Source organism: Echinops telfairi, unplaced genomic scaffold, assembly GCF_000313985.2.
Source record: "Echinops telfairi isolate 266 unplaced genomic scaffold, ASM31398v2 ScPeMD7_2010;HRSCAF=2546, whole genome shotgun sequence".
Taxonomy (NCBI): domain Eukaryota; kingdom Metazoa; phylum Chordata; class Mammalia; order Afrosoricida; family Tenrecidae; genus Echinops; species Echinops telfairi.
In genome coordinates, this window is record NW_022105908.1 from 6,937,012 (window position 1) to 6,959,813 (window position 22,802).

General features: G+C 43.5%; 1 protein-coding gene across 1 annotated transcript in view; it reads right to left on the bottom strand.

Moving 5' to 3' along the window:
* Positions 1 to 1,451: 1,451 nt before the first annotated feature.
* Positions 1,452 to 22,802, bottom strand: part of PIGL (phosphatidylinositol glycan anchor biosynthesis class L) — an 82,532-nt gene continuing 61,181 nt past the window's right edge. The window contains exons 3-7 of the mRNA XM_004709190.4: positions 21,532 to 21,622; positions 10,238 to 10,305; positions 6,833 to 6,864; positions 6,255 to 6,388; positions 1,452 to 2,140 (exon numbers count right to left, since the gene is read on the bottom strand). Of these exons, the coding sequence (XP_004709247.1) occupies positions 2,042 to 2,140; positions 6,255 to 6,388; positions 6,833 to 6,864; positions 10,238 to 10,305; positions 21,532 to 21,622 (424 nt within the window). The 3' untranslated portion in view covers positions 1,452 to 2,041. The remainder of the gene's footprint in view (positions 2,141 to 6,254; positions 6,389 to 6,832; positions 6,865 to 10,237; positions 10,306 to 21,531; positions 21,623 to 22,802) is intronic.

Sequence of the window (22,802 nt, forward strand, 5' to 3'; positions counted from 1 at the left end):
ATACTGCAAAAGTTTTTCATTGCCAAGGGGCACTGAGTAATTTTTTTTTCCCTGAAAAGGGGGAGGTAGGCCACATATGGCTGAGAAAGGTTAAGCACTTTGCTTAAGCACCTGGCTTCAAATCCACCTACCTTGTTAGAGAGCCTGTGCTCCTCACCACTGAAGTTCACTGTCCCACCATTTCCCTAGACCAGTGGTTCTCAACCTTCTTAATGCCGCGACCCTTTAATACAGTTCCTCATGTTGTGGTGACCCCCCAACCATAAGATTATTTTTGTTGCTACTTTATAACTGTAATTTTGCTACTGTTATGAATCAGGCGGTCCCTGTGAAAGGGTCATTCGACCCCCCCCAAAGGGGTCCCGACCCACAGGTTGAGAACCGCTGCATTAGAAGGTCCTGAGATGACTGGGAGAATATGTGGAACAGAACTCCAAGCCATGAAGGAGACCAGGGGTGCTGGTCAGATGGGCAGATGACCTCCGAGACTGTGACCCTGAGCACACTTTAGGCTTGGAGGTGAACTCACCCCATGACTCAATTTTCAGCCAAACAATAATTACAAACAACTAAACCCACAGTCATCAAGTCCATTCTGAATCAAACCCACACAATAATGAGGTCTATTAGGTGAACAGTAACTTAGAGAAGTGTGCACTCCTTAGATGAATGGACCATTTGAGATCCAATGGTCCTGTGCTGAAGGAGAGAGTTCAGAAGGCAGGGCGGATGATCCCTACGGGACCAGTGGTGTGAGTGGCGATACTGGGAGGGTAGAGGGAGAGTGGGTAGGAAAGAGGGAACCGATTACAAGGAATTATATGTGACCTCCTCCCTGGGGGACGGACAGCCAGGAAGTGGGTGAGGGGAGACGTCGGACAGGGCAAGATATGACAAAATAACAATTTATAAATTATCAAGGGCTCATAAGGGAGAGAGGAACGGGGAGGGAGGGGAAAAATGAGGACCTAATTCCGGGGACTTAAGTGGAGAGGAAATGTTTTGAGAATGATGAGGGCAATGAATGTACAAATGCGCTCTACACAATTGATGTATGTATGGATTGTGATAAGAATTGTATGAGCCCTTAACAAAATGATTAAAAGAAAAAGAAGGCAGGATGGGATAGGAATGAAGAATGGACTGGGAAGCACAAAGAGGCCCGGGAGACGTGGTCGCACATTGTCAGGACTGGAGTCAGTGACATGGAAAATATGACTGTTGAATGGAAAACGAATTTGCCCTGCAAACCTTCACCCACTTCACAATAAAGCATTAAGAATTATGTGGGTGAAGGGTGACAAAGGACAGTGTAAGATTCAACATAACAGTAATAATATATAATTGATTAAGGATTCACAAGGGTGGGAGGGTGAGGAAGGAAGGGGCAAAAAGAGGAGCTGATACTAAGTGCTCCAGTAGAAAGAAAATGTTTTGGAAATGATGATGGCAACATGTGTACAAGTGTGCTTGATACAATTAAATTATGGATTGTTATAACATCTGTAAGAGGCCTCAATAGAATAATTAATTTTACAAGAGAAAAAATTATGGATAACTAATTCAGTGTACACATGTGTGTGTGGGTGGAGGTGGTGGGGGATGAGCCCTAGCCTCTGCAAATACTGTAACAACACTAAGTCACAGCTGTACAGTGTTTTCTGACACTTTCTCCACTCATCTATAATCAAAGCTGCTCTTAAGTGACAGGGTTGCTATGAGTCTGAATGGCAGTGGGTTATTAAGTGCTAACAATGTGTCAGGCTCTGTACTAGGTGTCTGCCATACACTGGGTATTTATATAATTTTTTTTTTTTCACAAGATCTTGACAAGCAAGCAGAGTTGCTATTATTTTTTTCCAGAGGTAGTTTGGACAGTCTGCTGCCTGTGTAGTTCCCAGTAGATAAGGATTGAACAGAGCAGCCCTCAGGGAGGGCCTGCTAGGCTGTGTTCTCCTTTTACTCTGGGAGATAAAAGCAGATCCCCAGGATTCCTGGTCCTTTTCCTCTTTGTGCTTGGAGCTCAGATCGCTTCGAGCCTTCAGAAGAAGTGTAGTGAGTTGATTCTCATATACCGGGAGAAGAAAATATAGAGGTGGCGGAACCAGAGGAGCTGGCTGCGGTGGCAGGACATGGCTCTCTAGAGGAATCAAAGAGAAGGACCAATTAAGGACACTTGCATCAAAACTGGGTCTGTTCCTTTTAATTCACTCTTCATCTTAAATCCTTCCTCTCTAGAATCCTTTAAGCTATGGAGTTATCAGCCTTATTCTGATAACACACAAACCTCTCTAGATTAGCCGTCAAACACTGCTCTCTCTTCCTTCATCCTAATTCTGGCCCTCTGATAACAGGAGGTGATGACAGGGCTAGCTGAACTACTCACTGTGGGCTGCCAGGAAACCGGCAGAGCAACTTACATGTCCTATCTCAATTTTAACAACCCCTTGTTGTTATATAGTACTTAGTCACCCAAGTACTATTATTATTATTGCTTAAAAAAATAAAAAGAATGAGATAACACATGGATTTCAAGCAGTTAGTTGGTGGTTTGGCAGTAGAGCTGAGATGTGAACCCAGAGTCATGTTTGGCTCTAGCACCTCCATTCTTAATTGCTTTGCTTTACCACTTCCCATACCATAAACCGGGATATTTTATGGGAAGCACACTAGAATTGTATTGCCAAACGCCTCTGAATTAGGTAAGCTGATGAGGCACAATCCCTGTTAGAAGAGGGGAAGAGAAAAAGAAGCACAGTTCACACAGGTATGGGCTCTCCTTTCCAGCTAGTGGGGGAAATGTGTAATATTTTATTATTCAGATCTAGTGTAGTTCAGTTTCATTTAGACAAAATAAGTCATATTCACTGATATAACTAGAGATAACATCTGTAAAGAGCTCTTGCCTATATTTCTGTAAATACCATAATTAAAACTTCCTCTCTTCTGCAAACTCACACAAAAATCTCATGATCACTATAACAACCTATGTGATTATCAGGGTGTAAACACACAGTAATAATTAAGCTTTAATGATAAAAGGAATTGGTGCAGAAATATTAAATAGAATCCAGTCAAGCAAAATATTATACACATTGTCTAAATGGAAAATATAACTTAATTTAAAGATGAAATTTATTATCAGAAATAAACAAAATATGGGTGTAAGAACGTACAAGATAGTGTTAAATACATAAAGACCATGATAAAAACCAAACTGTTTACTTTTAAGAACATTGGGGAAGGGATTGAACTCTGTAGTCCAAACGACTCTTGTATCTGCTTGTAGCCATCAGCAAGCCACAGCATTCCCCATCAAGCTGCCCAAGTCCCTTCTTTCTTCACGCTCTAACTTTATAGTGATATTTAGCACTCATCCAAGGACCTGGACATTTGTATCAATTACATATTTATCTCAATTCAGTTCTTTAACAAACTGTATTTTTCTATGCTTCCCCCGAACCAGTTTCCAAGGGAATCACAAAAATATCAAAATTGCATATATACTTTTCTCTTTGTTTCCCCCAATGACATTGTACTTGTAGCATTTTCACGAAATATTCTTTAAAACTATGCTTTTACTGGTTATATCGTAGTGAAGGAGCAGAGTGGGGATGGGTTCAGGGCAGCATATCCTTGTTAAGAAGAAGCCAAACATTGGCCAAGGGATGGAAGAAGGGAATGCAGCACAGGTTGAGCTGCTACGGCTGCTGGTTCAGATTGCTCCAGAACACAGCCTGGGGCTATATGTGACCCCCTCCCTGGGGGACCGACAACAGAAAAGTGGGTGAAGGGAGAAGTTGGACAGGGAAAGATATGACAAAATAATAATTTATAAATTATCAAGGGCTCATGAGGGAGGGGGGAGCGTGGAGGGAGGGGAAAAATGCGGACCTAATGCCGGGGGCTTAAGTGGAGAGGAAATGTTCTGAGAATGATGAGGGCAATGAGTGTACAAATGCGCTTTACACAATTGATGTATGTATGGATTGTGATAAGAGTTGTATGAGCCCCTAATAAAATGATTTTATTTAAAATCAATAAAGATACCCTTTTACTTTGCCCTTATCCCTACTCAACTCATTGTACAACTTCACTTCACTACTTATCATCATTTTAAAATTAACATTTACTAGTGTTTTCAGTGAAAATTTACACAACAAATTAGGTTCCCATTACTAATTACTGCACAAATTATTCAGTGACATCAGTTACCTGTTCCACAATGTATCGCCAACCTCATTAAATCAATCCTGGATAGTTTGTGTATAGCTATCTGGCGTCCTTGTTTCCTCCCTCTTTTATCTGTGCTTTAGATGAACTGTTGACCATTTGCTCTCATATAGATGATTTTGCAAAGGCATGCAGTGCTTACTGGTAATACCCTTTTGTAAACCAAACTGCTACTCAGGCAAAGTAGTTTTGGTTCAAGGTTTCTGGAGCTTCCCAAGGCAACAGTCATAGGGACTCTGCTAGTCTCAGCCAGGCCAGGAAGTGTGGCTGTAAGAATCTGAGTTCTGCTTTAGAGTCCTCTCCCTTTCCATCTGGATCTATCTGTTTGGTTACGTTAATAGCAGGTTAAAAAATGAATGTTAGTGGTAGTGGAGCACCATATATTTGTTTCTGATCTCAGGGTAGGTGATTGTTAGTTTTGTAGACTAGGTTTTCCCTAAATCATTGATTGTCTTTCTCTATTACTCCAAAGGAGAATAAACTGATCATTGTATCTGAGATAGTGACTCACAGACTTTTAAAACCTTAGACATTACTAACTGAATTAGGATATAGAACCTAAATTTTATTAACTATATTATGCCAATTGGCTGAGTTACCACAAAAGATTCTGGTCCTAAGACTTTAAACCCAGAAAAGCAATTCTGTGAGGTGTTTGGTAAGGTCTAAGAAGTATCCATAACTATAGTCCATGTGTGTGTGTATCGATTAATATTAATTAATAAGCCACTTCAGCCATCATCCTGTATGTGACATATAAGAATTCTGGATTTCATTGGCCGGAGGCTCCATTTGGGAGGACAGTATCTGCTAACACACAGGAACGGTATGAGGCTGAGCTCTGACTTTAGTGGAGGGTATGAATTGGTGGTCCTCCACACTCTTTGTTTAATGGTTATCTTAGTTATTATTACTTTCAATGAACTCAAGAAATTATATGCTATCGGTGAGATGAGAAAGAAAACTTTTTTGGAATGGCCTGGGGAAAAGCCTAGCTGAGTAAGAGTAGTAGGAGGCCAATGGCTACTGGCAACATCTTGCCAAAGGCCCTTGGTCATATATGCACAAATAAGATACAGTCTAAAGGTGGAGAACAGATTATTACATTTGGGTAAAATCTGATTGCACCATGGAACTTCACCCAAAAAACCTTTCCCTGCGTGGGTCTGGTAAGAAGGTGAGTGAAGATACTGAAGGGTTGCCTGTGAGTAACTGTGAGCAGGACTGCCTGCAATGCTATCCTGCTGAGTATAAAATGAGCCCACAAAGAGGCAGGGGCTGTGAGCTCCTCACTGACAAGAACCAGGAGGGGATTGTGTCCTCTGGCCCCAACATGTGGTTTATCCCCTGCCTGACCTTCAGACTTTGGACTGAACAGCACCCACCCACGAGACATTTCTTCAAACATCCATGAGTTCTGTGGGACACTGTAGTGATTTGCATATAAATAAGCCCACAGAATCCAGGTGTGGGAATAGTGATACCTGAAGGGTAGGGGGAAGTGGGGGAGAAATGGGAAACCCATTGCAATGATTGACACATAACCATACACCCCTCTCCCAGGGGAAGAACAACAGAAAACATGGGGGAAGGGAGACAGTGGTCAGCACGAGATATGAAAATAAATAATAATTCATAATCTGTCAAGGGGTTATGAGGGTGGGGTTGGGGGGAGGGAGGGAAAAATGAGGAGCTGATACCAAGGGCTCAATAGAAAGTAAATATCTAGAAAAGAATGAAGGCAACATATGTGCAAACATGCCTGATGCAATTGACATATGGATTGCAACAAGAGTTATGAGTCCCCAATAAAATGATCTTTTAATAACAATTTTTAAAGAGCATATAAATGGCATAGTTCTAAACCTCAAGGACAGTGACTACACCACTGTGAAAAGCCCTTTGGGTCTCTGCAGAGGTAGAGTCTCCCTCCCCTTTCCCACAGAGGTAGAGTCTTGAGGAGCCCAGACATTTGAGGCACAATTCTGAAGTCAGGGTGTGCAGGAATTCATAATCCTTACCTTGGCCTGTGCTACCTCTTTGTTACTAAGCACAAAGAGGACATTTGGGGTCTGAAGCCAAGAGATGGGCAGATCAAGGAGGGAGATGTACTTGCGTACCACATTCACAGTCTGAAGCAGGAGCACAGAACATCCTGGTTGGAGGGAAGGAGAGAAGAGTCTAGTTTCCAGGGAGGTTTTCCCCTGAGTACCTACCCTGTCCTTGTGGCTCAAGGTAGTGGCTATGGAATTGCTAGATGACGCCATGGAACCAAAACTGCTCTTTGCCCATCATTCTGGCAGGTGGGAGGGTGAAAGGACCATAGAAGACCTGACTGGTGACCCCTTACCTTTATGTCCCCCCAGCAAGAGAAGGTTGGCTGCTAGAGGTTTAGTTAGCTCTGGCCACTTCAAGGTTAAGGGGAAGGTGATGGAGACGGGAACTGCGTTCGGTATTGCTTTGTCACTAAAGAACTGACAGACTTGGGAAAACGGGTTTTCTCAGGGCCCAGCTGCCTTTCCCCTCACCTCGGGCTCATTCTGTTTCTTATAGGGATAGCAATCACCAACCAGCCTTTTGCAAAAGGGACAGGTCTTACCTTTAGGTAACTTCCCTTCTGAGTGTAGGGTCCTGGAAGAGGGAAAGAAGAACAAGAATGCAAGTGAGGAAAAAAATCAACTTATTCCTTTGTGGTTACCACTGACAGCCTTGCAGAGAACTGCTGGGGTGGGGGTCGGGTGGGTGGGGGATGCAGACAGAGAACGTGACAGCACTTCCTAGTAGGTTTTTCTAGGTAGTTTTGCTTGTATAAGTTACTGTGTACACAGAACCATGGCTACAGCTGAAGAGGCCAGAGTGAAGACTTTGTTCAAGGAGACAAAGGGTGACCAGAGAGGTCAAGGAGAGGAGGGCAATAGAAGTCAAAGCTGCATTAACGAGGGGCAGGCAGGGTCAAATGCCACAGAAAGGTCCAAGCCTCACCGGGGCTGAAATAAGCCCAAGGGATCCAGCAGCCAGGTCTCTGGTGACTGCAGAGAACAATTTCAGTGGACTACGGGGAATCGAAGGAAGATCGTCTAGAGCAGTGGTTCTCAACCTGCCTAATGCCGCGACCCTTTAATACAGTTACTCACGTGGTGCTGAGCCCCCAACCATAACGTTATTTTCGCTGCTACTTCATCACTGTCATTTTGCTACTGTTATGAATCGGGTGACCGCTGTGAAAGGGTCGTTCGACCCCCAAAGAGTTTGCGACTCACAGGCTGAGAACCGCTGGTCTAGAGGGAAAGGCGAAGGGAGGGCAGGAGGGAATAAACGGAACACGGTCATCTACCATGAATGTGTGCAGTTGAGGAGCTGGGGCCCTTGAGGAGGATTTGAAACAATCTGTAGAAAAGGAGTGATATGTCATCACTGTAAGGCTTTCTCTGCAATTGAGGGTGGCCCAGCCTGAAGCGGGCATGCTGATAGAATGAGCTCAGGGAGCTCGTAAATGGTGCCAGGCCCAAGAAGGCACAAGGGAAGGAGTAGCTCATGAGACAAGCCTTGTCCCCTTCAAATTTCTGCTGGCTTCAGGGTCACAACGAGGCTTCAGTTGAATCAGAAGATTGGTCTGGTGCTTAGCACATTGCGGACGGATCCCGAGTTTATTCGTGTTTCGTGCGCCATCTGTTACGGATGGATCACAAAATAACTCGTGATTTCTACACGCTGTCTTCAGATGCCATCAGCTCGGATATATTTTAACTACTTTGTCTATTGTTTACATCAGTAGTGAATGTATCAAACTCGATGGTCTTCATGTTCTTTTTGTTTATTTAGCATTTTAGTGCATTTTGGTTACATCAAATAGTTACTATTTGTTTGAATTGTTTTGCAAGGAGTTGTGCACTTATCATGATCAAACCTCAGTGAAATGTAAAACATCATCTAAATCACTCAAGTGGTCTCCTGATACACAAAAAGACATGAAGAAATTCTTAGCCCTAATTCTTCTAATTTTTCAAGTAATATAGATTATGTTGATTATTTTTACGAGAAGTTTATAATTTCATGATTATAGTCCATAAAAGTCATAATGTTCCGCATGCATTTCAAAATATTGTTTCATAATGTGAGACGTTTTATATTCAAAAACTGAAAGTTAAAATTCCAGCCTTTGGGTTGCCTCTTCCAGGACATGTGCCTCCAATTTGGGGGTGGCTGCTTCGCTGGCAAGTGTTTCCTCTGGTTCTGTGCATGCTTGCTTTGGTTCTCCTGGCAGAGAGGCTCCTGGGAACTGGCACATGAAGCCTAAGCCACCATGTCTCACCACGAGAGCACATAAGAAAGGACCAGATGGCATGTGGAAAGGAAAGGAAGAATGTGCTTTTTATTGCTTTTCTCAAGCTCACTGTTGTGGAGTTGATTTCGACTCAGAGTGACTCTTAGATTTTACGGGTGAGACACTTAATGTTATCATCTTATTTCTCCAAAACGACCTGGCAGACTCGGTGTGAATATTCTCACGTGACAAAACTAAAATGCACAGAGCCCATGAGATTTCCGTGTCACACAGTTGACACAGTTGACTTGCTATTGGAGCGGCAGTCAGCTGCCATCAGAGTGCTAGGAAAGGAGCTAGGACATCAAATTCTAGTCCTGCTTTGTGTCTCGGGAGCTCTGTGCTCCTGGGTAAATCACTCTTGATTCTGACTCTGCATGTTCACCAAGGGCTCTAGGAAGTTCTGAGTGCGAAACCTTCCCTTCTCCCATGGCATTTGCTGGCCCGTTTCTACTTTAGGCCCCCAGATGGATTTCAGTTGCTAGGTAAAGCTGCCAATCATGCTGGGAATGATGGGGGATCATTTCATTTCTGCACAGAGTGAACTGGAAGAAGCCCCTGTTTTCGAATATGAAGAGGGCAGACTTGGATGAGGCTAAGCAAAATGGAAATATCTATGGGAGTCGGAGGAAAGATAAAGAAGCCGCCCAGTGAGAGAAGACGTCTGAGGCTGAGGGCCTAGCAGGGGTCAGGAGTGCGTGGATAGAGGGTAAAAGGGGAAGAATAGAAGGCAGACTCAGAGGGAAGGGAGAAAGGAGGGCACAGAAGTAACTAGTAGTGTAGGGATGGCAGTACGGCCATTTCAAAGTAGCATGGGCAATAAGTTGAATAGATCTTGGGTATATCAATATATATTATGTTATGTACGTATGTCCTTCTCCAAAGAAAGACTTGAGACGGTGTATAAAATATATACACAAAGTAGGAGAGAAGAAGCTAAGAGAGGTATTAATTTGCAGAGTCTTGTGTTGTTGGGTGTCATTAGGTCAATTTCCAACTCATAGCAACCCCATATGACAGCGTGGTACCATTCTATAGAGCTTTCTTGGCTGTAAGCCTTATGGAAACAGATGGTCAGGTCTTTCTCCTATAGAGTTGCTGGGTGGGTTCTAACCACCAACTTTTGGTTAGCAGCTGAACCCTTAACTGTTGTGCCACAAGGACTCCTTGTACATACATGTCCTTGAAAATCTTGTACATGTATTATAAACCAAACCAAACAACCCCAGTATCATCAAGTCTATTCTGATTCATAAAGACTCTGTCTCGGGGTTTCTGAGTCTGTAAATCTGTACAGGAACAGCAAGCCTCATCTTTCTCTCCCAGAGTAGATGGTGGATTTGAACTGCCAACCTTACAGATAGCAGCCTCATGCCTAACCCACAGTGCCACCAGGGTTCCTAATATGTATGACAAGGGGCTGAAAATTTATCCTAATCCTAATCTGTGCCCAAAACAATGAGGGAAATAACATCGATGAAGAGTCCATGTAGGAGATAAACATTCCCTAGTAAGACTTGAAATACATTTCTCCCAGAGAGCACATATAGCCAACAACAGTTTTACTAATTCAATAGTACAGTTCATGGGGACCAGATAATCAGTAAGAAAGTGTTCTAGAAACCTCATACCCTCAGCAGTGGACAGACCTTCGCCCACCTCTCACCCAGAGAATCATACCTCATGGCCACGTGAAGAGCAATGTGATTGACATGACCACTTACTCCCCTGGCATCGAAAGTCACCACCTGTAGAGAAATACAGGGAGTTTCACTCATGCCTGTCTGAATGCTTTCTCCGCTGCTGTTGCTACAAATAAAGGACTTGCCGTTGAGAGGGGAAAACCCTCAATATCACAATGACTGTCTTCCTTCCCTTCCGAAAGAAGGGCACAAGCACGACCTGGAACTTTTCAAATTCAGGGTGACCTCTGGGCTGACTTCTGAGTCATCCACTAGTGAGCAATTCTCCGCTTGGCGGGTGTTCTGGGGCGGCGTGTTCTTGTTCCTGTCCAGAGGGGCAGAGTGGGATTCAGCCGTGATACAAACCTGGGTAGAGAATATCTTTGTTGCTAATCTCCGTCGCCATTAGCACATGCAGTTTTCCTGGATGGCTGCTATGTGAACTTTGTTCTCATACATGTGCCTGATTTATTCGGTCTCTTTCGCAAGCCATACACAGGCTGCAAAGGCTTTGAGACACAATGACCTCATGTCCCTGGAATTGAGATCATGGGAAAAGTGTCTTTATTGCTTCTGTTTCCATTTTCTCAGACATTAGTATTTGTTTGTTAACTACAAGCCCAGTCTAGATCCCAACATTTTCTTTCTGTACAGATGAATTAAAAAAAAAAAATCAAAGGACAGTTTGAATAGTAAAAATAATGATGATAGTAATCATCATACTCAAGACAACGTAGAGCGGTGGTTGGTTAGGGGTGAGGGAAAGAGGCGAGCTGACCCTAGGGAGGAAGGGGTGATCAGGAAAGGACCTGGCCGTGGGACTAAAACGGGCTGGGAAGAGAGTCACTATTAGTCTGAAAGATGAGGCTCTCTACCCTTGTAAAGAGTTGCAGCCTCAAAAACTCAGAGGCAGTTCTACCCTGGCCTAGAGGGTAACTATGTGTCACAGTTAACGCGATGGCAGCTGGGTGTGGAGTTTGCGTTTTGGTTCTCCTTAGGGATTATAGTCCAGCTGACAGAAGATGACAGAATCGTTACAACTCTAATGAATTAATGGATTCATCAAAGACTGCTAACATACAAGAAGACAGAAGGAAAAACACCACAAGCTTGTCAAGAAATAAAAATCCAAACAAGTAAATTGCAAGATGGTGAGAGGAAAAAAAAAGCTATGTGCTTGTGTGTCTGGCTGGGAGTGGGGGTTAACAAGAACTATCAACTAGTTCTGACAGAAACAAGCTGAAGAAAAAGAAAAAGTCAAACATATATATTATGTAAGACAAGTGGAAATATGAAACACTGATTATATTAAGAAGTTATTAATATTCTTAGAGATTATAATGGTATCATTATGTAAAAAAGTAAATACTTAAGAATTCGTATACACTAATATATATAAATATGAAATATGATGCTAGGGAGTTCTCTCAAAATAATATAAGCAGTAGAGAAGCTACACAGGTATTTAGATGAAACTAATAAGTTAATCCTTATCAAGGCTGAACAATAGGGACACAAAGGTTCACTGTACTATTCTCTCTTATCTTGCATGTTCGAAATGCTCCATAAACATTTTAAGAAGGTTAAAGCCTTATCCCATTTGGATTTCACTCATCTATGCCTCAGGTAGGAAAGTGGGAGGAGACTCTGTCTGCTCTTATCTCTGACGCTAATTTATTACATCACCCGGAATAAGTCACAGAACGTTACTACAAGGAATTATTCCAGTTTTCAGAGTCTTGGTTTCCTCGTCAGAGAGAGCAGGGTAGTAGTAATACCTGCCTTGCTTTCCTCACTAGATTTAGGTGAAGATAAAATGAAATTGTGTGAGTGTTTAAAAACAGTGTAACAAATACTAAAATGTCTCAACTCAAAGTCTATTGCCATTCAGGTAAAAGCATGATAGTTGGGGCAGGTAGCAACTATGGCTAGTTTATCATTAAAAGGAATGTTCTAGATTATTCCCTTTTATAATCAATCTAGCACGAGGGTCTGTTCACTCAGAAGGAGGGATAAGAATCAGGATCAGCAAAATGCCGGTGTCTGTGAGGCAAATCTCAGACATACCTCCACGCTGATGTCATCACCATTTTAACACTTGCTGAAGGAGCCCTGGTGGCTTAGTGGGTTACACCTTGGGCTGCTAATCAAAAGGCCAGCAGTTCAAAACCACCAGCTTCTCCAAAGAAGTAAGATGTGGCTTTCTAGTCTCGTAAAAATTTTCAGTCTTGGAAACCCCAAAGGGCAGTTCTACTCAGCCCTATAGGGTGCTTATCAGTGAGAATAAATGCAATGGCAGTGAGAGCACTTGCTGTTCCCCACACAACACCCTCTACCTGTCTGCTTGCCTCGACTGGTTCACTACAATGGCCACACTGAGCTCACAGACCATAATGACGGTTGCTATGAGGTTGTTAGGGAAATAACATGGTCAGGAACCCTCGTGGTATAGTAGGTTACACATTAGCCTGCTAACTCCAAGTTCAGCAGTCTGAAACCACCAGCCATTCCACAGTAGAAATATGGGGCTTTCTATTCCCATAAAGAATTAGAGTCTCAGACCCTGTCCTATATGGTCACTGTGAGTCATTATTGACTAGATGGAAGTGAGTTTTTTGAATAGGCTACAACTAAGATCAGGATCAACCTTGTCAATCACGGTAGCTCCCAACCAAGAAAGATAGTTCTCAGTTTTTGTTTTTTTTGCAACTGGGTTTATTTAAGATTTTTTTTTTTGCTCTGCCCTCTGGCAGGTCCTTGTCTTGGCCCCTGGGCCTTGTGTCTACCGCTACACCTTCCAGGGCCATTGCCCTATTTGGGCAAATGTTATAAAGCTCTTTTGGCTCTGTTGACAAGTGCCCAGAGGCACTGTGAACTGCCAGCCAGATCCCCTTGGAAGCCACTCTTTTTTTTTTTTTAATCATTTTATTGGGGGCTCGTACAACTCATCACAATCCATCCATCCATCCATCCATGTCAAGCATATTTGTACATTTGTTACCCTCATCATTCTCAAAACATTTGCTTTCTATTTGAGCCCATGGTATCAGTTCATCTTTCCTCTCCTTCCCTACCCTCCCTCTCTCCCTCCCTCATGAACCCTTGATAATTTATAAACTATTATTATTTTGTCATGTCTTACACTGTCTGATGTCTCCTTTCACCAACTTTTCTGTTGTTCATCCCCCAGGGAGGGGCTAATATATAGATCCTTGTAATTGGTTCTCCCTTTCTACCCCACCTTCCCTCCACCCTCCTGGTATTGCCACTCTCACCACTGGCCCTGAGGGGTTCATCTGTCCTGGATTCCCTGTGTTTCTAGTTCCTATCTGCACTAATGTACATCCTCTGGTCTAGCCAGATTTGCAAGGTAGGATTGCCATCATGATGGGGGGGCGAGGAAGCATTTAAGAACTAGAGGAAAGTTGTATGTTTCATTGTTGCTACCCTGCACCCTGACTGGCTTGTCTCCTCCCTGCGACCCTTCTATAAAGGGATGTCCATTTGTCTGCAGATAGGCATTGGGTCCCCACTCCGCACTCCCCCTCATTCACAATGATAGGATTTTTTTGTTCTTTGACACCTGATCTCTTTGACACCTCATGATCGTACAGGCTGGTGTGCTTCTTCCATGTGGGCGGAAGCCACTCTTTTGATTGAACCTTGTTCACTGAGTCATACTGGTAAACTTAAGACTTGTCCCTGGTTAGGATTAGTTCCATAAAATCATCTCCATTAGTTCCGACCTCACTTAAACGACTGATGGAGAGATCAGTTCTTTGTGCAAGCTGATCTCCATGTAACACATGTGGCATCCATTGAGATGCAAGCTTGCTGAGGCCAAGTTTTTCACTTAACGTGGACAATGCTGAATCACGTGAGGTCCCAACTCCAGCAGCTGGTGCATCAATGGTAACTTGCACACTCTGCTTCCACTGGTTTCTGGGCTTCAGTCACTTTCTTTATGCATCCAGACTGTTGGCCTTTCCTCTCCTGACTCATGTTGGAGGTCTTCTCCACCTTTCTTACAACACTTGATCCAGCCCCAAACTGTTGTTTTACGTAGGGGCAGCATTCCTATAAGCCTGTTGGAAAGTTTCAATTATTTGGGAAGATGTCCATTTAAGATTTGTTAACAATTTGGTATTAGCCTTGGGTCCCCAAATTGTTTTGTTCCATGTACAAAGAGCATCCTTTTGCTTGAAGGCACCCTAGTAAGACTAACAAGTATACTAATGAAGAACGTCTGCAGCCATCCAGATTGCAGAGGCATGCTTGACTACACTTTGTTTGGAAGAAATCCATGCAGGAACCCTCGTGGCCATACTTTTTGACTCACTGTTATGAATATGCAAGCTCTTTATGAATTCAAGGCATGGCCCTGGTAACAGGACTACAAAGTGATTAACCCCCTCTGGTCACTCATTCTACTGGGTGTTTGTACACACTCTATTTGCAGTAAATTGACCAGTCCCTCCCTACAAGGTGTGCAAAATAGACCAATCACAGGGCAGTCTGTGACCCACAATTCTTTTTGTCAGAATTAGAATCACAAAGTCAGAAAAGCAATATATACAGAAACTCAGTGCCCTGGAACTCGGTAATGGGATTCAAGGCCACATGTTGTCAGCTCCATCACTTCTGAAATTCTGAAAGTTCTGTTCCTTTCTTAATCTACATTTATTTATAGTCTCCTTTCTTTCTTGGTACCCTGGTGGCACTGTCAAGTAAGGAATGAACTGCTAACTACAAGGTTGATGGTTCAAACCCACCAGCTGCTCTGCAGGAGAAAGTTATTGAGGCTGTCTGATCCTGTAAAGATTTACAGTCTCAGAAACCCTTTATAAGGCGGCTCTGAGCTGGAACGGACCTGACGGTAGTGGACTTGTTTTTCTTTTTGTTGGATTAAGGGGTGAGCTGGATTGTGCTCAGCCCCGCAGACTGCAGACTTGTACACAATAAAAGTGGTGTCTGTAATTCTTCAGAGAACTACATATACTTTTTTCATAAGTTGCAAAAATCTGTTCAAAGGAAATCTAATCTAATGAGGCTGGTTTCTCTAAAATAGTGGCTCTCAACTGAAGGTGATTTTGCCCCAGAGAACATTTATCAATGTTTACAGACATTTTATTTTGAAGACTGGTGTGTGTGTGTAGTGTGTGTGTGTGCACATGCCACACTGGCATCTAATGGTAGGTAACAGAGAATGATCTGGCCCAAAATGTCAGTAGTACCTCCATTGGGGAATCCTGTTTTGAGGGAGCAGGGGTAGCAGTGTTTGGCTTTAATGCTGCAGTCCTTGTCCACAGCACATAGTGGATATCATATAGTAGATGTTCATCTATAATGGTTGCATAATAGGCTGAAGGAGGGGCTAGCCTGCCCAGAGAAGACACTACCAAGCTTCTAGGCAGCTTTCTACAGAGGTACATTTTCAAAGCACTGTCTTCCCATGTAAGAACTCTTTTCCGGTGGCCTAGCTCTGCACGTCTCCCATTCTGCCTACGGTTCCCTGTTAGTGCTTTCCCGTCTCTCATTATGCAATTGGCATTTAGGTCTGAAGGTGGTACCTAGGGCCCTCCTGAGAATCCTGAACTAGACACAGGATTCTGCCACCTAGGGACTTCTCACCTGCTTTGTATCAATCTCTAATCCCAGGCCTCAGGGGCTGTGTGAAAGTACAGACCATGGAGTCATTTCCCTGCAGGCTATCCTACAGAGAACTCAAAATAAACCCGTTTACATTGTAGTCCTTTTGCCTTTTACTTAGACCCATTATGGCCATGCTGGCCACACGGCATGTTCCTAGACATCTCTTAGGGCACGACAGCACAGGTGAGTGATTATTCCCACACTATCATGATAATGCTAGCGCTCCCTGACGAACAGCAAGGTGTGTTAAAAGTAAACTGTTAACAAAGGTGTCTTAAAATGATTTCCTTGTTTACAGAAATTAATTAATTCAAGGTCATCCTGATAATAAAGGTCATCTGATGCTCTTGAATGAACTTAGGCAGCTCAGCACACAGGAGAAATCTCCACCCAGGGAAAGTGACAGTAGATAGTTGCAGCAGTTTTGTGACAAGTACTGTTTTGGAGCCCTGCTCTAGAAATGAATGATGTGGTGCAATCCTTGCCTTCAGGGAGCTTATGTTACAGGTTGGAAGACAAAGGCTTTAAATGAAACACAGCAACAAGTGCCATATGATCAGTGCAGACAGGAAATACTGTAGGAATTCCAGCCAGGGGTGGTAGAGTCAGGGAAGGCTTCTTGGAGAATGGTTTCTTGATGTAGGTCAGGGCCACAAATCACTCTTCTGGGACACAAACTTGGGAGATTCTCCTGATGGCCTGCCAAATGTCTGTGTACCTCAGGATGTTCAGATGACACAAGGCTTAAGATGTTTATATGCTAGGAGGATTTGTATTTTTAAAAAAATAATTTCATTGGGGGGCTCTTACAGCTCATAACATTCCATACATCAATTATTTCAATCATATTTGTACATATGTTGCCATCATCATTTTTCTAAACATCTACTTTCTACTTGAGCCCTTGGTATCAGCTCCTCTTTTTCCCCTCCCTATCCCCCTTGATAACTTAAAAATTATGATTGTTTTCATGTCTTACACCGACCGTTGTCTCCCTTCACCCACGTTTCTGCTGTTTATCCCCCTGGGGGTGGATTATGCATCAATCATTTTGATCAGTTCCCTCTTTCTCCCCTCCCCCCACCTTCTCGCTACCCTCCTGGTATCACTAGTTCCAATTCTGTTCCAGAGGGGATTATCTGACCTAGATTCCATGTCTCCTGAGTTCTAATCTGAACCAGTGTACATGCTCCTGTCTAGTCAGAACTGAAGGGCAGGACTGGGGTCATGATAGTGGGGGGTGAGGAAGCCTCAAAGAATCAGAGGAATATTGCGTGTTTCATTGGTGTTATACTGTACCCTAGTTGACTCATCCCTTCCTTGTGATCCTTCTGTGAGGGATGTCCTACTGTCTACAGATGGGTTTGGGGTCTCTGCTCTGGCCCCCCTCATTCTCAACAATATGTTTTTTGTTTGTTTGTTTGTTTATTTGGGGTCTGCTGGTACTTGTTACCTGATTCCATTGACACCTCATGATCGCAGAGGTTGGTGTGCGTCTTCCATGTGGGCTTGTTGCTTCTCTGCTTGATGGCCACTTGTTTATGTTCAAGCCTTTAAGACCCCAGATGCTATATCTTTGATAGTTGAGCACCATCAGCTTTCTTCACCACATTTGCTTATGCACCCATTATGTCTCCAGCAATCATGTTGGGAGGGTGAGCATCACAGAATGCCAGGTTGTTAGAACAAAGTGTTCTTGCATTGAGGGAGGGCTTGAGCAGAGGCCCAAAGTCTATCCGCTTCCTCAGTGTATTACCATATAAATATATGTACCTAGGCCAATGCCGCTATTTTATGAATTAACGTATTTACATAAGTGCACTCCTATGTTTATACCTGTATCCATAGCTTTGCTTCCTGGATCTTTCCTCTGTTTCCTTTTACCTTCCTCCTGTCCCATCCTCACACCTGCCCTTCTTCTGCCTCTTAGTAATTCCTCTCGGCTAGATTGCTGTTGTTCTAACACCACAGGAATCTTCGATGTCCTCCTTGATGTTACTTTTAATTCCCTAGTTGTTCCCCTGTCTATGGCATTGTTTGCTCACTGCTCCTTCCCGCACCTCCTCCTCCCACCAGGCCCCTTCAGAACCGTCAGTCCTATTGCTTTCTTCTCAGGCTTGCTTCCCACGTCTATCTGATATTGGTAGGCAAACAATAATAACAGAGGCAAAAGGAAAAGAAAACCAAAGACTGAAGAAAAAGAAAAAACAAACAAAAAAAGACTAGCAACCTTCCCCCCACCACCCCCACCCCCCCAGAAAAAAACATACATAATTCCCCGTCTATCCACTAACCCTTATGACTATCTTCCCACTGGTCCTGGGAGGTTCCAGGAACTGCCCCTCCCTACATGAAATCAATTTCGGGGGCTCCTCAGGGGTTTTGTGTCTTTGCTTTGCTCCTGTTGCTGGTCTGTTATGTTCCCTTCTTGGTTTGTCCCACTGTGGGGGTGGTCAAACCAAACACTCCCCACTGTGTGTCCCAATATTATCCTCTGACTTAGGAAGACTCGTATTTTAATGAGGATTATTTAAAACAAAAACAGGACCACAGAGTCTTCCTAGCCATGTATGTTCAATTGCCCTGCTACCACTTCTGTTTTTATAAACCACGAATTCCAGTGTGAACAGCTTGTCCAAGAGGGCTGAAAAATAGGTGATGAAGTTTAATTTGGTGAAAGGGCCCAAGAGGCAGGGAGCCAAGCAGAGCAAACGAACAAAACAAAACTGTACTAAATGAATGGAGTTTAAGTGGTAGAGTTTTAGGTATTAATCCTTGATGGTAAAAAACAACAACAACCTTATGGAGAGGTAGACAGCTTCTTGGCAGCCTTAAATCCCACCATTGGACAAGATGGCCCTGTAGATCCTAGCAGAGCTGCCACTGATGAGGCTAGGCATGCCTGCATTTGCAGGTAAAGGCGAATCTCCACTATTGCCCCATAGTTTTCCCCTGGAGAAATGATGCCGTCCTGATTGTGACTAACATTTTCTCTCTGTAGTGGGCATGAATGTTTTTTTAAAATCATTTTACTGGGGGCTCTTACAGCAGTTTAAAAAAAATAATTTTATTGGGGGCTTGTACAACTCTTATCACAAACCATCCATCCATCCATGTATGTATGTGTCAAGCACAAATGTGCCAAGCACATTTGTACATATGTTGTACATACATATTATCATTCTCAAAACATTTTCTTTCCACTTGAGCCCTTGGTATCAGCTCCTCATTTTTCCCAGCTCTTACAGCTGTTCTAACAATCCATACATCATGTCAGGCTCATTTGTACATATGCTGCCATCATCATCCTTTTCAAAGCATTTTCTTTCTTTCTACTTGAGGCTTTGGTATCAGCTCCTCTTTTTTTTTTCCTCCCTTTCCCACTCTCATGAGCCCTTGATAATTTATAATTATAATTTTCCTATCTTATACTGTCTGATGTCTCCCTTCACCCATGTTTCTGAGGTTCATCACCCTGGGGTGGGGGTGTTATACACTGATCATTGCAATTGGTTCCCTCTATCTACCCCCACCTTCCCCCTACCCTTATGGTATCACTACTCCCATTATTGTTCCTGAGGGGTTTATCTGTCCTGGATTCCATGTGTTGAGAGCTCTTAGCTGTACTAGTGCACATGCTGTGGTCTAGCAAGATTTGTAATGTAGAATTGCCACCATGATAGTGGTGGGGAGGAAGCATTAAATAATTAGAGGAACGCTGTATGTTTCATTGGTGCTAAACTGCACCCTGGATGGCTCCTCCTGCCTTGTGACCTTTCTAGGAAGGGATGTCCTATTGTCTACAGATGGGCTTTGGGTCTCAACCCCGTACTGCCTTGTTTGCATTGATATGATTCTTTTTGTTCTGGGTCTTCTGATGCCTGGTAACTGATCCCATTGACACCTCGTGATCACACAGGCTGGTGTGCTTCTTCCTCGTGGGCTTTGTTGCTTCCCAGCCAGGTGGCCGCGTTTTTATCTTCAAGCCTTTAAGACCCCAGATGCTATAGCTTTTCATAGCAGGGCACCATCAGCTTTCTTCACCACATTTGTTTATGGACCCATTTTGTCTTCTGTGATATTGTTGGGAAGGTGAGCATCACAGAATGCCAGGTTATTAGAACAAAGTGTTCTTGTGTTGAGGGAGTACTTGAGTAGAGGCCCAATGTCTGTCTTATACCTTAATACTCAACATATAAATATATGTACATAGATCTATGTCCCTATTGTTATATATAAGTATATTTACACGTGTACATGCCTGTATTTAAACCCCTATAAATGTCTTTTGTCTCCTAGTCCTTTTCTCTATTTCCTTTTACTTTCCTCTTGGCCCACTATCATGTTTGACCTTCATTCAGCTTTCAGTAATTCCTCTTGGCTACATTACACTTGATCAAGCCCCAAGCATTCTATGCCCTCTTCACTTTCGATTTTAGATCACCTGTTGTTCCCTTGTCCCCCTTTCCTTTCCCCACCTCCCCCTCTCCCATGTCCCGCCGGAGCCCGGGCCCATTGTTTCTCCTCAGGATTGTTTATCCTACCTATCTTATATAGATAGACATGAGAAAAAGGAAAAAAAAAAAGCCTATAAATAGTTCCAGGTCTGTCTGTTGAGTCTGATAAGGTTCCAAGCCCTGCCCCTAAAGTCTATTTTGGGGATTCCTCAGGGACTACATTGCTGTGCTCCCCTTGCTGCTCTGTTGCAGTCCCTTCGTGCGTCACCCACGTTGGGGGTGTGTGTGTGTGTCAGATCAGGTACAATTCCCACACTGTGTCTCCGGTGTTGTCCCCGCTAGTGCTATGGGCAAGTGAGGGGACGTTATGTCTCATGGTGGGTCTGGCCCTACGGTCTTCTCTGTGCATTGGCTGCTCCAAGCAAGGAATATCATCCTTGGACTTGGTGGGCCAGAATGCGGTTCACCCTCTCTCCTTCCCTCTTAGTTTGCTCCTGTGTGTTCTGAGCAGACCTGCGCCTTGCCCCTCTCCCAAGGCTCTATCTTCAGTGCTGTCCTCTGTAGTGCATGCTTCTGGGGAGGGGGCCCATATAGCTGGGTTGGGGCCGCAGACCTCTCTGTTGGTTCGCTGCCTCATGCTGGCATGTAGTGGGCATGAATTTATTTCCAGGTGTTACTTGGAAAGAAAATGGAGGATTACAATCCTAGATTTCCCACTTTCCTACTTGGACAAGCGACTGAGCCTCAGGAAACCTCAATTTCCTCAATGTAAACCATGTGATATAACAACATTTAACCCTGAAGTTAAAATGACACTCTGAAAAAGCTTGGTAAAGGGCAATATTCTGTACAAGTGAGAGTCATAATACAGTCTCCTGGTGACCTGAGCTTTTCGGTGGCAGGGCTGAGGTGGAGGAATAAAGAGGGTGTAATTTAGAAAAATCCTGTGCCTATACCTGGACACTGATAAGCTAGATATTCAATCTCAAAAGAGATCTAAAAGATGTGTTTGTTTCTCTGTAAAGTTGAGAGAGAGAACTGGAGGGGTTTTGGGCTTGTTTGTTTTCTTTTCTGTCTGAGTGTGCCTGGAGGGTGGGATGGCAGGACAGCCACAGCAAGGGTGGCAGAAACCAACGAGCAGACTGGAACGTAGACTTTCCTTCCACAGAGGGTGATCCCTTACCAGGTTGATGCCATTAGCTTCTATGTGCCTGAGGAGGGTGCTGGCCACATGCTCTGTGTCCCACTGCACTCCTGGGTCATCTGGGAAAGCTCTGAAAAGGAGAAGCACACATGAACACCTTTTTTTTTTTTTTAAACCTCCAACAGTTTTATTGTCATATAATTCACATATATAGGATTCAAGAGTTCAATCACATCAAGAATAGTTGTATAATCATCACCACAATCAGTTTCAGGACATTTCTTCATTCTTGTACTTATCATTATTAGTTCCCCATTTCTGCCTAACCTCCTCTACCATACTCCTAAGGATCCATTAATCCAGTTACTGTCTGTAGCAGTTACATAATCTCCTGTCAACTTGAGTGAAGGGGTGAGTCTGGCCTGTCAATCAGGTCATAGCCAACGATGCCTCTGTGTGGGCATGGCCTTCTCCTGAGGATTCTGGGAACTCCTGTCTTTCTCCCTGGAGGCAAGACACACCCTTTCTTTCCAGTCCTGATGACAAGCCACATGGAGGCACACTGAAGGCAGCCAGATCCCTGGAGATGCTTCCACCACCACTGGATTCACAAGATTTTCTACTCACAGGATTGTAATCTTACTGCATTCGGCATTATTGTATGTGTTGTGAGTCTGAAGAAGAATCCATGGGCTAATATTGGACTTAAGGGCTAATTTTGAACTTATGGACTTGATCTGGACTGGGTTGGGGTGTTTTATTGATACACAATTACGTCTTGATATAAAATTCTCTCTTGCACATATAATGAGTGTCAATTAATTTGTTTCTCTAGTCAATCCAGACTAACACACTGTCTTTATAAATATACCTATTCTGGATTTCATACACAGGAAAAAAAAGTTAAAAAACAAACATCAAACATTAAAAACTAGAACAAATTTAAATGGATCTTAAGGGAGATCAATTGATAGGGTGCTAAATTTTAGCCTAAGTGCATCTGCAAGAATCTACTTTCTAACCAGACTTCAACCCGGTACTCCGAGATGTGAATGCAACATACCAGCATGAAGCAGGGAACCAATCCCAACTACATGGACAGGTGCTCCTCCCCACGGAAAATTTTACTTCAGAGGACAGCACTGAAGCTACAGCTCAGGGAGAGGGACATGTCTGATCAGAGCACATGGGAACAAATGAAGGGGGAGGAAGAGAGAGTGGAGCACATCCTGGACCACCAAGCCTTAGGACGATATCTCTGCTCAGAGCAGCCAATGCACTGAGAGGATCATATGGCCGGCCCCACTATG